General features: G+C 40.2%; 1 protein-coding gene across 1 annotated transcript; it reads right to left on the bottom strand.

Annotated features, from left to right (window-relative positions):
• Positions 1 to 582: 582 nt before the first annotated feature.
• Positions 583 to 14,239, bottom strand: LOC124406886 (nose resistant to fluoxetine protein 6). The gene is made up of 10 exons (XM_046882546.1): positions 13,538 to 14,239; positions 5,154 to 5,440; positions 4,834 to 5,009; positions 4,488 to 4,636; positions 3,833 to 3,925; positions 2,548 to 3,107; positions 2,122 to 2,427; positions 1,833 to 2,007; positions 1,455 to 1,597; positions 583 to 1,352 (listed from the first exon to the last, which is right to left on the bottom strand). The coding sequence occupies exons 1-10, from the start codon at positions 13,881 to 13,883 to the stop codon at positions 1,215 to 1,217; spliced, it is 2,373 nt and encodes a 790-aa protein (XP_046738502.1). The 5' UTR covers positions 13,884 to 14,239; the 3' UTR covers positions 583 to 1,214.
• Between the last annotated feature and the right edge of the window lie 2,245 nt (positions 14,240 to 16,484).

The following is a 16,484-nucleotide window of genomic DNA, read 5'->3' as shown; positions in this document are numbered from 1 at the left end:
ATACGCATATACGTGCAAACGCCTTTCGCGACTCTGTGTGAGTCACTTACTGGATCAAAGAAAATGGAGTCCTATAGAAGTGTACGTACTGCAGGCTATTTGAAGGAGAAAAAAAAAGTTGGCGGTGCTCGGACGAGCTTTTATCCCAACTTCTAGATGTCGCTAGTGGCGCTTTTGCTTGCGTCGCTCGCATGGCTCACGTACAGCAATCTATGCGACTCCATTTTCGTTGACTGGATGTGTTATGCATCCGGTACGTATAATAAAGCGGCGCTACGAACCTGGATATCCAATTCCTTGGCGAGGTGCGTGAAGTTGCCGATTCCGCAGGTAAATGGAACGAATTTCGAGTCAACGCTGCCACCTTTCTTCGCACCGTCGGTAAGATAGGGGCCTTTGTCTGTCGGCGTTCGTGATTCTGATTTATCTGTTTTTTCACCCGAGATCATCCAACTGTTTGAAAATCGTAGGGTGTTTATAGTTTTTGATGAATTAAGGTCAAGTAGATACGGGTGGGTTACAGATTGATGGTTAATCAAAAGTGATATTCGTGATTTGTTTTATATAGAAATTGTATTTTATTATTTACAGGCTAAAGATAAAACGTGTCTAAAAATTATAGATCGTATAATCAGAACAAATCTAATGAATACGGTACATGTTGGTAATGGGGTGTACAATATTAAGATATACTGACGTAACGCGTTAGGGCGTATTACATACAATTTAAATAACTTATGTTTGAAAATTATCTCACTTGTAAAAAGAAAAAAGAAGGCCCGAGAGAGACGGAGAGAATTGCATTCGAAATAATTGTAATTATTTCATTCCAACAAAACACTCCTTGGCAAGTGTTTGATTCAGGTACCAAAATGTACCAAAGTACAGTTTACGTCTCGTTATTTTCAAGTATACATATAGTCGTATAATATACTTTAGTACCCACGTCAAATGCTCGCCGAATAATTCTCGTATGCCTTGATACAAATATCTTAAACAATTGATAAAAACGTACTATAGGTAATAGCTGCATGATAAAACTACGCCTAATGGTTTTTATCGAAGTACACAATTACACAAGCTTCTCTCTTGACTCTTATACACCTGCATTCGTCACTCCTATTACAATATGGAGTATCACATTTTTTCGCAACAATCGTACAGCACTTTTGCACCAAAATTCAACGATCATCTAATCTAACACATTCTTGGGTTCAAGGATCTCGCTGAATTCTTCTTCGCTTGTTCGGCGCTAGAATCTTCAGCATAGTGACAACCGGAGCCTCGAAAGCCAGAGAAATCGCGAATGAGAAGGCGTACGAAAGAACGAACTGCCCGAGGAATGTTATCAACTGAAAAGTAAGTTACACACGTTAATTCTTTGTTTTAACCGAGTTTAACGCAGCCCAGGCGAATATCATACCCTCCTGGTATTTACGTTAATGTTCACGTACCACAGTATCTTTCCCAAGGTGAAACGGTGCGTCTAGATTCATTGCTGTTAGTCGAATAACCATAGGATGGACAAGGTAGGCACAGTAAGTAACTCTGCTAAACGGGTGCAAAATTGGTGCCGATAATATGCTGTTCACGTAACCTGAATGCGAAAAATTAAAAAGGTCATTAATACGATTTGAAGCATTAATTGATCTGTTATCATCTTTGTAAAAAGATCTGAGAAAACAGGCAGAGAAAAAGGAATCCACGGAATTGAACTAAGTTTTCTTCTCTTTACCTTTATCCAATTTCAGAATAATTGTGCAATTTAAATAATTTAAACAGATTTAGGCGTTAAAGTTATAGATAATTTTTTATATATTCTGTAAACTGACCTCCGTAACCCGTGCTGCACGCTACGACTATCCATGCTAGTCCAAGTGACCATGCACTGTGACTTAAGGAAGAGTACGCAGCAGCCGTTGCAAGACTCAATTCCGTCTCGTACAAACCGTAAAGTAAACTGAGAAGACACGCTGTTGACAGTAGCCAGCCCACAGTAACCGTCATCTGAAATACGGAAGGCAGTATTTGAATGTCGATATTTTTCAAGTAGCGTTTTTCGTGTAAGACGACAAAACCACAGGCGCGTGGGTGTGAAATATGCGTAAAGCGAAGACGAACCTTGGACATAGTAATTTTGCAGTTTGTCTTGAAGAGTAAATATCCTACGGACATCCCGATCAAATAAGGACCAAGCCTCGTCCAAGGCTTGTCGTAAATTTTGTCAAACAATGCGAGGGGATCGTCCGAGCTTGGCATGTGGTTGTTGGTATAAGCGATGTAAGCCGTTACTATCCAGGAACTGAGGAGTAATGTTGCAGTCGAAAATGCAGCAATCTTGACGTGATTGGTCGCTACGATTAGTATTATAGCTCCAACGACGTAAAACTGCGTATCGTCGGCGACGTACCAACTCCAAAGCATGCACTGAAATTCAAAATTCCACGTCAATGTTCATGATATAGTAAATAGTCAAAGCGTATCTCGAAAAAAGTTACTTCTTATCGATAAAAAAAATAAATAAACAAAGAAGGTGCATATGCTAACCATTTCATCGACCGGGAAAAGTGTGTTTATGTAGAGCAAATTCCTCCACCAGTAATTCGGACAATTGTAGTGATCAGCTGTGGGCGGTTCAAAGACTGAATTGGCATTGAACCACTTCATCGAGACCTCGACAACGCCAAGAACGAACATGTAGGGTGTTGTAAGTCGGCAAAATCTATAGGATATGAAGCCTATGAATTTTAGCGTGCCAGCGAGGAATCCTTGCGTGCCTTGTGTCAGCCTGTGCAAATCCCCTTTGGCATTGGTCCTGAAGTAGAGGAAGGAAACGAGGAGGCCGCCCATGAAGAAGAACGTGTCAACGCTGAAGGCACCGCTCGTTACCGTCTGGAAGAGAAATCTCTTCTCGACAACCTTGCGATACTCCATGTTGTCCGAATATTTGAACACCACGATGCATGTGTGGCCAAGGATCACCCAGGCCATCGATATTGCTCTCAAACCGTGGATGGTGCTTATCGTGTCACTGCCTACTGACTTGTCACAAATTGTTCGTAAGTTTGTCTTTACGGAAAACGATAGCAACAACTCCTCGAATATGCCTGAAAACACAGAAAAATTTTGCAATTTTAGTTTCAGTTGGGAAAACTATGAAAATTGACAGCAGTGATGTCACAATCTTGCTCCGTGAATTGAACTCAATTTATTAGTTTAAAAAAAAAAAAAAAAAATCACTTTATCCAGATCTCTCGCTAACAGATACATGTTGCTTATAGTTTCTTCGTTATAGGATTCATGAATTTCACTACTTATGATTTAACAATTTTTTCACAGAATGAAATTCATGCCATACTGAAAATAATCGACGATGGTCATATAAGTGCGTAACTTTCAAGCTGATGTAACTTTACTATTTTTAATGCACTTTCGTTGTGGAGTGCAGTAATGCTTCATAGAGCTTATTGGCAGTGGATTAGTGAAAGCTCAAATATATATCTGAACACCACTTGTTAGAGTAATATCAAAGCGCACTCTTCCTTTCTCTCAAGAATAATTTCTACGAACCACGCGGATGTACTATGCATGACATCTTTACTCATTGAATCAGCAACGTTGCATTACACGCTTGACTGCATTTGACTGTTTTCCGCGTTACATCAATGCATGAGCGTTCTCTCCTCTTTACAGCGTGGAATCACTGCATATATTTCTCTATGCGATTGATAGAAGACTTAAGCCATACCTATACTCTCCATTCAGCCACGTCATTCTCTGGGCTCCAAATAACATTTATTTCTCGTATTCGAAGATTGACAAATTAACTCACTCAATTTCTCTGGCTCGGGTGGCGGGGGAGGAATGCTTTCGTGGTCATTGTTGTTGTTGATTGAAGTCACGCCGTTAGCACCGTGGTCAGGAACTGGAACAAGAAAGTGGAATTTATCCTGAAAAACTACGGCACGGTAAATGGAATCAAACTTTAATTGATAATAGAATTTCAAATTTTATTATATAGGCTTGGCTTTTGTCGTGTCTTTTACAAACTCACATCGTGTTCGTGATGAATGGGAATTCGTCAAGTTTTTATTACTAAATTGTTTCACTCAGCTACAAGCATTGCACTACATTTCATATTCCCATTCATGGTATAAAATAACATTGACGACAATTATATTCTTCTTTGCAAAAATAATTTCCCGAAAAGTCTATATTTGTCATAACAGTAGCGAATTCATGTTACATCATCGACAGATGTTTTCACTAACAGTAAGTATCCGGCTTACAATTTCTTCCCAAAAAGATTGAAAGATACGCGTGTAGACAAACTCCGTTCGACATCGGTGAGCCAGATGATAATTATTTTTTTATTCGAGAAGCCTTTTTTGTTCTCTGGAGTCAACGACTCAATATATTCCGTGTAAATTACGTAATTGAAAGTACTTTATACGACTTGAATTTAATAAGAAACCGCCTCTACTTACCATTTGAAATTTTTCCACTGGATAATTGTTCCAATTTTGCATGCTTCTCCAAGTCGTAGTTCAATGTTGCACGCTTTACCTTTTTTGTCAGATAGACATCGTAAGTGGTACCAGTAGTCATTAGGACTATCACGAGGACAGTCGACCCGCTGAAAAGTTATTGGTTGAATAAAAAGTTGTGAGAGCCGAATTTGCATGTCATTCGAACCAAGAGTGAACTACCTTAATCGATTTTAAACAAAATTCTGTCAATCACTTTCTCTCTCTCTCTCTCTCTCTCTCTTTCGCCATTATAGAGAGAATGGATTACATAACACGTAAGCAGAAAAGGGCCCGAAATACTTACAACAATGCCCAGAAGACGGGGTCTGTGTACATATCATACGGGTTGTGCTGATCTCGAACCTTATCAATGCTGGAATGTTTAGCCGCAGATTTGCTGGCCGCCAGTTTTGCCACCACGGTGACGTCGGACGAGGTACAAGAAAACGGAAGGCAAACTCCAACGTGAATTTTACGCGGCTGTAAAGCATTTGTAGATATGTCTTATTGTTAGCAACATGACAAATTGCTATTGTACTCTAGTCAATATTTTTTGCTCAGATGATTGAGCAGCTCTAGTTCTTGAACAATTAGCATTGTATTGAATGGAAAGCAAGCACCTACCACTGGACTAACGGATCCGTTCACGTTGATCTTGATCATATAAAAGCCAATTTTAAATGGTGGGATATCGGAGATGGTGGGCGAAAGGAGACCGGCTCCACTCAGTCCATAATTCTTTTTCTTTCTTGGCTCGGAGGTAAACTCACGAACCTCGGTCGAGGCTGTCGTGAAATGTTGGTTTCCCTTGTTGTAGTCCATCCCGATGAAGCTACACTCCGTTGCTGATCCCATGAAGTAAGAATTTCCCCAGTAGAAACTGTTTGCAAATCTTCCAGAGGCATCGTCCACTGAAACGAAACGTATTGAAGCCTTAGAATTATGTCTTTTTTTTCTGGTAACATGAAGAATCAAAGGTGCTTGTCAATGTTGCTGGTAGAATAGAAGAGGAATAGATGATTGGAACTAGTTGCGCGTGTTTCATGTCTTATCCGATTCAAATGGTCGTATGAATTCAGACTTATTCACAATTGTTTAAGGATTTTGTATAAAAATTTATAATGGATCTGCAGGTTTCCGGATGAAACGTAAGGAAAAATACTGATGTGAAAGTATGACCGATTTGATTTATTTTGCCGTTTCGTTTTGGATCTATTTTAAGTCTAGCCTCGATTTCAGTTGGGGGAACGAATGAAAAATTGCAGAGCAAGCAAGTAAGCAAGCCTTTCGTTATACACAGGCAATTGTAATGAGTGGTTATTTCATCTCAGAAGGCGATGCGAGTCGCTTCTCTTTGAAGATGCTTGAATGGTGTCTGGTTCGGTGAGCAGCGGTTAGATAACTTTTCTTACTTCCCGAATAGAAAGTGTTACCTCATCGTGGATGGCATCAAACTTCGGCCTCGAGTATCTCCCGCGCCAGCGTGGAAGCAAGCAATAACGTGAAACGGAATCCGGTCTTATGTGGGTCTCAAAAAAAAGTCGCAATTCAACCGGGTAGTATTTCAAAATTATACTTTCTGACGGGGATATTACGAATCGCATTTGGTTACTTCTTGCCAAATGACAGAGACGACAAAACCGCCTCCGAAGTTTGAAGCGTGCCATTTGAATTCATTAATTATTCATTCTTTCGAATATGATAAATGGCACATTTCTGATCATTAGATTTTCAGTATAAGTATAACCTTGTCAGTTTTTGTTCTTTTTGTTTCTTTTCAACCAAAAGATGTGACTTCGTGGATAAATTGTGGCTTTGGTCTTTGGCTATATATATATATATATATATAAATGTGAATTTCGTCGTATATATATAGCCGAAGTTCAATTTTGCTGTTGCACCATCGAGGAAGCTGCACTGTTACTATCGTCCCTGAACGAACGAGTTCTGTTGGGCGTAACGAAGGCGTGCTGGTTAAGGCTGCATGGAAGAATCCTTTGCGAATACCGCAGGCGGTCGGAACAATCGTATCTTACTTTAATTGCAAATTTATACGGGGTAACGAGCACGTTTAAATCTTTTATGGTCAGAGTTCCAGGCAACGAGTATCCGTCCAGTCTCCGGAATGTATGAGTATTTCGTGTATGCGATCAATTCATCTCGGAACATAATATTGGTTGAAGATGATCAGCTGAATTTGTACGTGCATAGATCTTGGCCTCTCGAATAATGCGCAACTGGATAATCAGGCGTCTAATAATTACAATGATATAACTACATTCGGAAGATTGAGTCCTAAGTTGATACTAGCGGTTCCATCACAACGATACCAAGGTCATATTTCGTCGAAAGTTTACGCAACATCGAAGGATGCTGCGAGTGAAAGCGGCGGGTATTTTATGATCAGTTCCAGGTATGTGCTCACTGCTCATCCGTGAAAAAATTCATCACCGTTGAGTCAGAGAACGTTTCGTATGGCAAGTCATTTCGTATGCGTGAGATACGAAATTCGTCCGAGGACTAGTGAGGAGCTTGGTGTCTATTATTATGCATGCAAGGTGTATTGGTCCAGATCAGATTTAGCCGAGGTACGTACATATATTACAATGAAATTAGAATGACAATGGATTCTGTAAGAGTTGTGTCATTGTTGGTGTCTTGAATGAACTTCGATTCAAAGTCAAGTTCAACTACACTTGGCGTACTAGACCTTATTTTCAACTTGGCATGGTTCACTGCAATGCAATGTCCGTGCATCGCGGGAATAACCGGCCATAATTGGATCGGTCTAGTGTAGCGAATGTGCTGGAATCTTGATTGCAAAGAAACTACATTCTTCGCTTTTCTATCCACCTTTCGGAATCCACACCTCTCAACCGGTTTATCGTAATCTTGCAACACCTTCGTCGTAATCCTCAGTTACCCGCCTCACAACCATAATGGTGACCCAGTCTCAACGCTGTCGTTTTGATCTACCGTGTTTCTCTTATGGCCATTGCCGAGGCTAATTGTCCGCGAAGTTCACAGACAGATCATCACTCTCTGGGATAGTTTTGTTATCCGGCGAAGCCACACGAGCCAAGTTCTTCCGCGTTTATTAAGAAACTCTGACGATTTAGACTCGTGCTTTCTTCAACCATTGTTCGCTACTTTTATCAGGATTAACTCTAGTGCCGATGTAAATAATATTTTACTCTCATTTCTCCAAAATGTGTGGCATACTCCAATTGGTGTCGTGACGAATCAACTGTAGGAAAGGAAAAAAAATTTGTCCAAAAGTTGTGATATTTTGTGTAACTAATTCTAAAGCATCGACTTCTCCGAAAAATACTTTTGTCAAGTTAAAAAATTTGAATACTATCAAGCCTGAAGCCTGTCTCGAATGTTTAGACTTGTCTAGTGCCTGAATTAACTAGTGTCAATACAACAGCAAGTAATAACGACCGAAAGTCGACTGGAACCGATTTTGCCCTCGTTGTTTCGAACCTGGAGACAAGCAGCGTCGTGGTGATTTTTTTGTGCCGTAATATCGCGTCGAGTCAGCGGTCGTTATGGTCAGGGAAAGTGATTTGAAAAGAGAACGGCTTTCTTGCCGGCTTTGTTGCCATATGTCACCATGTTGACCACTTTGTTCTGCATCATATCCGGATCGCAGTATACATCGTGCGACATTCACATTGCGATTATCTCCGGTAATATCGCGGAACCATTCCTCTTGCATAATTCGTGTCCTGCAGAAATTTCAGGAAGCATTGAAACGATGGTGGAATAATACAGAGCAAGTACGATATTCAAAGTGAGAAAAACTGGCAGGACTCTTATAATTGCTGCCGTCAACCTAAGCAACAGAAGCCTCGTCGCATCCTCGCCATGGATTACGAAAGCATATTACTGAATGGGTTTTGACATAATGTACGAATGGCAATGCCTGTTATGCGCACAGATTTCATAACCGAAAGCATCACGCTCCGCTATCTCGATTCATGTACAAACCCAACGTGTACGTATGAATATGTTACAGTTTTAAGGTGGTCGCCAAGTTTTCCCACCACACCTACATATCTTCGCACAGCATGTGCTCAGAAGGCCCGGGGGCCTTAGAACGCCATGCCACGCGCACATATTGCGAGACCATAATGAGCTGTCAGTTGACATCAAATAAGAGAGAAGCCGAACGACCATAGACCATATAGACTGTTAAAACCGTTACTGACACCTGTTTTGCAAGACCTATTTTATAGCTGTCTGCTGCGGAAGGACATTTTTCAGATCCACAGCAATATGACTGCATCTCTGGAAAAATTCAAATACCTAGTCGAACATGTCTCTCAAGGATAAGGAGAAAGCTGCATATAATTGCAATGCGTTTCAGTTGTGTAAGATGAATTTCGATTCAATAACAAGTATCTATGCTCGATGAGCTATTTGGGTCAGAGTCAGCACTCGGTAGGCAGACCCCTCGGAATACTCTGCGTAGGCATGCTGGTTGGTTAATTACTGTTAGGTAAGGGCGAACGCGTGTGCATATAGCAAGAAAGTGAACGATTCGTGGCGCGGACTGTCCAATTTTCGTAACCAAAACACGCTTTGGAACCAGCGAAAGTGATCCATCCTACTTTGACTCCGAGGCTTTACGGTTTGCTTTTACCTTCACTATACATGTGCACCAAGCTTGTGCGTGTAACATTGTGTGCAGCGTGTTCTATTGACAAGTCGAATTAATATTCGATTATCAATAACAAGATGTCTGATGGGATTTAGCATAAGACGATTGTTTACTCTTCTCTTACTTGTCAATTTTTATTTCATTCAGTTGTTTTTGCATTTCAATAAGGGTCAGGATTTGAATTTGAACCTAGAGCTGTCAAATGACAAAGTAAAAAGAATGTCGATGTAATAAATCGTGGCAATTGAGCAGAATTACAGTACCTGTTTCTCGATGATGCAATTCAGCTGGAAAACATTTCTGTTATTAAGTTTAAATTATTTTTTTTTTTTTCATATAGGGTATTACGTGTTTCGTACAACCAGCAATTTAAAGTAAGCACCTTTTGACGCGCATGACTTTGCAACAACGTCACGGAGTTTGAGGTTCGAACATTGCACTGTAATTGTCAGTTGGAAACCGCTCTGATTCAAGTACCTGTAGAGTCGAAACACTTTCCGATGCACCACCGATCACAAAATGCACTCCGACGTGACTGTAGGAGATGCTATTTGTCACGTCGCGTCATAGAAACACGCGTATACCGAGATCCGATGTTGGTCGAGCCTAGGCTGCTTAAACTGATAATAATAATAACGACAATAATAATCGTAATAATGATAAACATAACAATATCAACAGAGATACTTTCTATTTCACCGCAAAGTCATTCGTAAATCACATATTGCGAGAGATTGTGGTGTTATTCAAGAATTTTTGCCCAGGAATCGTGCAGCGTGTATCAATCGATCTTCAGATCGACGTGCGAAGCGTATTTTCACCCAACATCTTACCCGTTACAAGCTACACGAAAGCGGATAAAACGTAACCTGCCTGCACTCGTTAACACAGCGTTGTATAATCGAGAGTTGAGTATCTGTTTTGCAACTTGCAGAATCATCGCGAACAGCGTAGCGTCGTTTTTAACTTGATTTTAGAATTTTCGCACGTTGTATTAGCGAAAATTGCAAAGCCCATCGTGTATTTTATTACCTGTCACGTTGTTGGAAGTACGAATAATAATTAAAGTCTTCGTCTTATCTGTTTTCAACGATTAAACAACCTTCCCCGTAGAAAGGCCTAGGTCATCGAATGACTTGTATCCTGGTAACGCGCGAGTATGTCATACGTTTGCAAGATAAATTTGAAAGACCTTCGTTTCATTTAACAAGTGCGTTTCACGTTGACCAACGCGTTGAGAGGGTAATGAGCATTGTTTGTTCCGGAGTCATTGAGACGTTCTTACCGAAATACTTTCTCACGTCGTTATACCGCTCTAAGACTACGTTACGTCTATGACCGTGACTGTAGTAACAATTAGCAACAGGTTGGATTATTTCCGTGGACGTGTGAAGCAGAATTAATGGAAAGTGTGCTGGAGCGGGGAAGTCGAGAGATGTGAAATTTTCAGACCACAACGGATACGTCCAAGTATTCTGAGCTGTCGGAGCAACGGGATTGTGTCATTAATCTTGGTTGGATAAAAAGAAATTGAAGATAGGAGAAGGTGGTGAAAAAAATTGACAAGGAGAAATAGAAGGTACATTAACGATACCAATAATTGCGTGATGTTCTAGCTCGTGATATAATACTGAAGTGCGGAGTCACTGAAGTATAAATATCCTCCGGCAATAATTTTATGTAACAGGACTAAAGATCCTACCTGAAATTGGGGACGTAATACTTCGGAAAGTTCACGCGCAAATATGAATAGCTATCCGAAGATCTCGCAGACACTTATTTTTTGTGAACACTTCAAGAGAGTAGAGAACCGGAAATTATTGAGCTTCGTCTGGACATTTGAAATTGTTGAAGCGAGTATCTGCTTATGGATTGTTCATTGTCAGTGAGATTCATGATTTTTTACTGAATATGACTGTAGGAATAATTGAATTAGTGCAATTATTGTCAATTCGCTAAATTTCGACACTCCAGAGATTGCATCGGATTCGAATATCGTCACTATTGATTGTAACCTTGATTCAAACTCACGCTCATACAATTGCTCCGTGATATGAATTGACAATTGATCCAAGAAGTGTGAACATTTCTAAGAGCACGTGTACGCCTCAAACAGCAATCCCCGTACGATCATATTTACTATACCTTTCGACAGTAGAATCTTGTTAACTCTCTACGGCCTTGAAACCGGACATTCAGATAGTTATCCAATCGCCAATGAAACCAAAGAAAAGTGGCTCCATATCCCTGCACCTGGCGCAGCGACTACCGGAGGTAATTACACGGTCTGGACCGAGTGCCTTGGCACTCGGAGTAGAAAGTTTCGGAGAATTTTCAACTCGTGGGGAGCCCAGTCGGGCATATTGGTATTTTCGAAGAAAACTCGAGCTGCGCAAGAGTTGACTTATTGCGTCTTAAGAAAGACGCCAGTCGTGCAAGTGTAACAACCCAGATGACGATACCGCACCGTGAGATGATTATTTAGATACTTTCACTGAATTATTTCGCTGCATTGCACCAGGAAGCGGACTCGCAATGCAATTGCGACACGATATCGCGGGGACCTTTACAATTTAATACCACGAGAACAAGGATTAACGTTCAGTCGGAGGGTAATTAAGAGGATCTTGAAAACGAAGTCTGTAATTTCTCGCTACCGACGGTAGCTGCAGATGGTATTCAGAGCTCCAATCTCACAATGAACTGAAAAAATCTAGATCTCATTAGCGATGCAAACAATCGTTAGGAGCGGTGGCATTGACCAAGAATGTATGGAATAATCGAAAGTGAGACTCGAATGCGGCTGTTGTTTGTGCACTTTACGTGCGTTTGCTGTGAAGCCGGTTAACTGACAAGAAAATCCGGGATGCCCCGAGAGATATTTGTCCCATTGTTTCACCACCAAGCTACGTGAGAACCGAGTGAAACCGTATCGAGCGTTGAAAGCAGCCCGAAGCGATTGCGTCGGGTTCTCATGAAAAACCTACCGACCGAGAAACCGATGTTTGCTGCAATGAAAACCATCAACTACGCGGCACATCGCTTCTTCGCGTCTGCCAAATTATCGTCGGATTAATTCTTTGAGGGCCAATTGGGTCAAGCCGTCTCGCTTTTATTCCAATTTATCGCCGAAGAAAGTTTGTCAAATCGGTAAAATACTCATGACTCGGTCACGTTTGTCACAGTTTTCACCACGATTTTCAAAATTCACTCGTTTCATTAACAAGTATTGTATTCGATCCACGCAACTGATAAATCAGTGATGATTCTCGAACAATTTATCATCATTCAACGGATGTATGTACTTTCTTCGGCTACTTTTACGGAATCTCATTGCATATTCGGAAATTCTGAAATAACAAAGCAAGTAGTAACAGTGTTATTCATGTCAGACAGAATCTTGCTAGAGAATCAATCGTCGCAGTTAAAATTATGAAATGTTTTCTTAAACGAACGAAGATTATTTTTGAGCATTGATCGATTTCTAGTTTTTCACAAATCTCATTTTTGATTTGTCAAGCAACAACGACGATTCTTATTCACTGACAACGCTTTATTTCCAGTCCCATTCTGATTCTTTCCACCAGCAAGTAAAATTTAAGGGCTGTTTCTGCAGCCTTGATACCTTACGTAATGTTGAAACCCACCACATAAACATTTATACTGCGCGTATCCGATTCGTGTAAAACTTCAACCGTCGAATCAAGCAAGTCAGAACAACGCGCTGCTCCTGCAGCTGAACTTTCTATTGGTACAATAAATTTGTCCGTGTTCTTACGCCACCTCGAGACTTGAGACGAATCGTTTCACAATCTTTACTCGACGCGTGTGCGGTAGCATTAAGCTGCAAATTCTTTATCTAATATTTGCAGGGAAAATACTTCCGCATTATAATCACTTGTACCCAACGTGATTGTTCGTCCGGTGAAAATCATTCTCGCAAGTATGCATTCGAGTCATGTTATTCAAAATTATTCGTCAGAATGCCGTTGAAAAATGTCGGAATTGACGTGAATGTTGACGATTAAAATTAAGGGGGAAAAGGGTAATTTTCTCCTTTTTTTTCACCTGCGGTTATCATCGATGATAAATAAACGGAAGTAGCTGTGAGAATAATTCGTAAAACGTTGAAATGAGAAAGAGTTGCGTCACGTAACTTGAAAGAAAGGAGGAACGGGATTTACGGAATAAATAATTTACATAAATTTCGTGCCAGGTTACGCAAGATGTTATGCGAGGCTGCGGCAGGTATAATAACGATTTCGATAGACGAATAAGTTATGATACGCGGTTTGCGAAAATGATCGATCCGTTAGTTTAATTGATTTCATCAAAGACTCACTCTTTCTCGCCCATAAATCCTTCCGCTTCAAACCGTCAACGAACCGCGTTATGTCCTTCGAGCACTCGGTTGTAACCGGGTATTTTCCTTGGACCCAATTTTCCACGAGCCATCGGGTGTTAAAAACGTCCAAATCCTCCTGGAGCGTCGTCCAATTTCCGCGCAAGGATTCTTCGGGCTGCGGAAGGCTCCGCGTTTTGTGTATCGAGGATTCGATGTCCTTCGAGTCCAGCACTAACGGGGATTCCAATTTGAGAAGGCTGTCTTGGGCCTCGATCCTGCCGATTATTATCGCACAAACGACGGCTATTAATGGGTTCATTTTCACACAAGCTTTACCCGACATTTCCTGAGATTTTTTCGCGCCTAATTACCGTCGATTATTCTTTTTCTTTTTACCGATCCGTATCGCTCATGCTATTTCATGATTAATTAATATTGAGTATTATATGCATATTTTTTATTGCATGCGATGCCTGTTGTTGATTTATTCCCATCCACCACGATGCCTTTCTTACTTCACCTGCACTCTCTGTTTGTTTATATGATTGTTTAACGGTTTATTCACACGATTTGGTGAATACTAAGGCACATTAGTGTGTGGTTTTTAATCACCGAGTATCGATTCGATTATCTGTTATTGAACGTAAAAAATTCATCCGAATTTACAGAATTATTACTTTTCTTCAATATTTCGATTTTATCGTTAGAAAAGCACACGCAGAGTTAAGTATCGACAAGTTGAGAAGATTTGACTTGTGTACGAATGAATTATAACAATTAATTGCGCAGAGGCTAATCAAATTTATTGATACTTTACAAAAAAAAACCGTTAATTATTTTTTCACTCCTTTCGAAAAGGTTCGATCTGTTTTTCGAATATTTTTAATGGTTCCTTTTCGCGGGACGTTTGACGGTAAACTGCGAACGGTTAACTAGATGCGCGCGGAGAAATGCTTCGCTTTAGTCAGTTTCAGCTGGCTTTGCCTCTGCAAAGAAAGGCACCTCCGAGTTGTGGAGGGGACGGTGAAAACTCAAAACTCATACCAGTTAGCGGTTCATTAGTTGACTGAATTTACTTTCCTAGCCTCGGATGCATTGTCTTGCAAGTCTATTCTAATCGCCTGCACCGTTACATCTCTAAGGGATATATGATTAATTAATAACAATTATACCTTACATACGCTGACGCATGAATTAATGCTTAGTTAGACATTAGACGGATGAAAAAAAGACGAGATTCCGAATCTTACATTAGACGTTATATTATCACATGACCCATGCCTATATCTATATGATACTTGATATTTGACAAGTGATATTTTTTCTGTGTCCTTCTTTGCACACCGAGTCCGCAACGTGACACACTTCAAGGTGTTTATGTAGGTATAATAACGTCTTCTTTAGCAGCGTCGTAACGAAATAAGCTGGTCTAAACGGTCCGAAAAGTATTGAGTATCTGTGTGGTTGGAGAAATGCCCTGTTTGGCTATCTCATCGGCGGCTCGTGTCAGTCGCATAGCATTCATTCGAATTTCAATGGTCAGTGTGGTGATTAATGTCCACAAACCTCAAAGTACTATGCTCGATGCATACAATGCGTGCCAAATTAAGAACACACTAAGAAACGAGTTCACTTACTCTTAACAATCGTATATTCGGATACCTATGGGGAAATACATTTTTTGTCGTTGTTATAAAATTTCAGTTGAGCCAAATCTGATTTTTTAACTATCAACAAATTTCTATCGATCATTATTTGACTCGACTTAAATTTTATAACAATAACGAAACATTTATTTTGCCGTGTCCAAATATACGTTTGTTAAGTGCAAATAAACTCTTTTCGTATACGTAAGTCAATTTTGACGCATTCGAAAAATTCAAAATCTCTTACGTTGGAATGACTCATGATTCAATGAGTATACCTATCTTTTTTCAAAAGTCAGGAATTAATTTTCTGATAAATATATTCCGTTTGCGTTGCGTGTTACAAGTCGATACTAGTATTGCGACATGGAAATCTTTCTGTGTTCCTATGATTACTGACCCCCTAACAGCTCTTCTCAGAAGGGAAGAAACTCTTACAATTCTGTGTAACCCATGAACGTCCCATTTTACAAGTAAAAATCCATCCGCTAATTCACTGGTCGTGTCCTTCTTATGGAATCGCTGTTCGGTTAACCATACGCAACCTGTTACAAGAACCATGAATATACTCTTCCCCCTTCCGTTTACATTCTATCTTTCGTCAGGTTTTCCCAGATGATAAATCCTCTCCTCATCGTTGTTCGTTACAAGACAAGTTTGTTTGAGTAAACTTTCACGGTACAAAGAATAAATAAAAATTTCTTTTTTACGGCATGGGCATTGAAAAGTCCACTTTTTGCGACAGTTTTCGTTCCGTAAAGTGACGCTTCATACGGCAGCGAACAAAGTTGCGGAATAAAGTCTTTATTCCGTAGTTTTGATGCGCAGTTCGAAGGGCCTTCAGCTCGTCCTGAAATCTTTATCCTTGCCAAAAAAAACAGGCGGTTTAAGGGCATGCCACGTAAATAGCTATTTTGAAATTAATGAATAAATAGCGAAAAACGTATTTAATACAAAAAGGAAAAAATGATAAGTATTAACTTTTTCACCTCTCCGACCGCGATTCCACGTACCATGACCGGATAAATGTTTATATATTATATAAATCGCATAACTCTCTTATATTCGTCGAAATGTCTGTAATACAGTTGTCTGGCAATTTCATTGAAAAAGTATTTCGCAATATACGGTGGTTGATGATACGGTATTAAACGTTTCGTCGCTTCCCCGCGGTACAAAATCCGACTCGCACGTTTCAAATGACATGAAATTTACTTGCGAAATTTCCTTTTGTACAGTGAAAACCTGCGCCGGGGGTGCATTTTACAATGCAATTACAATCTCGCGTAGTTTAGCCG

This window comes from Diprion similis, chromosome 6 (genome assembly GCF_021155765.1).
Source record: "Diprion similis isolate iyDipSimi1 chromosome 6, iyDipSimi1.1, whole genome shotgun sequence".
In the NCBI taxonomy this organism is placed as follows: Eukaryota; Metazoa; Arthropoda; class Insecta; order Hymenoptera; family Diprionidae; genus Diprion; species Diprion similis.
This window is presented reverse-complemented; position numbering and strand designations above follow the sequence as displayed.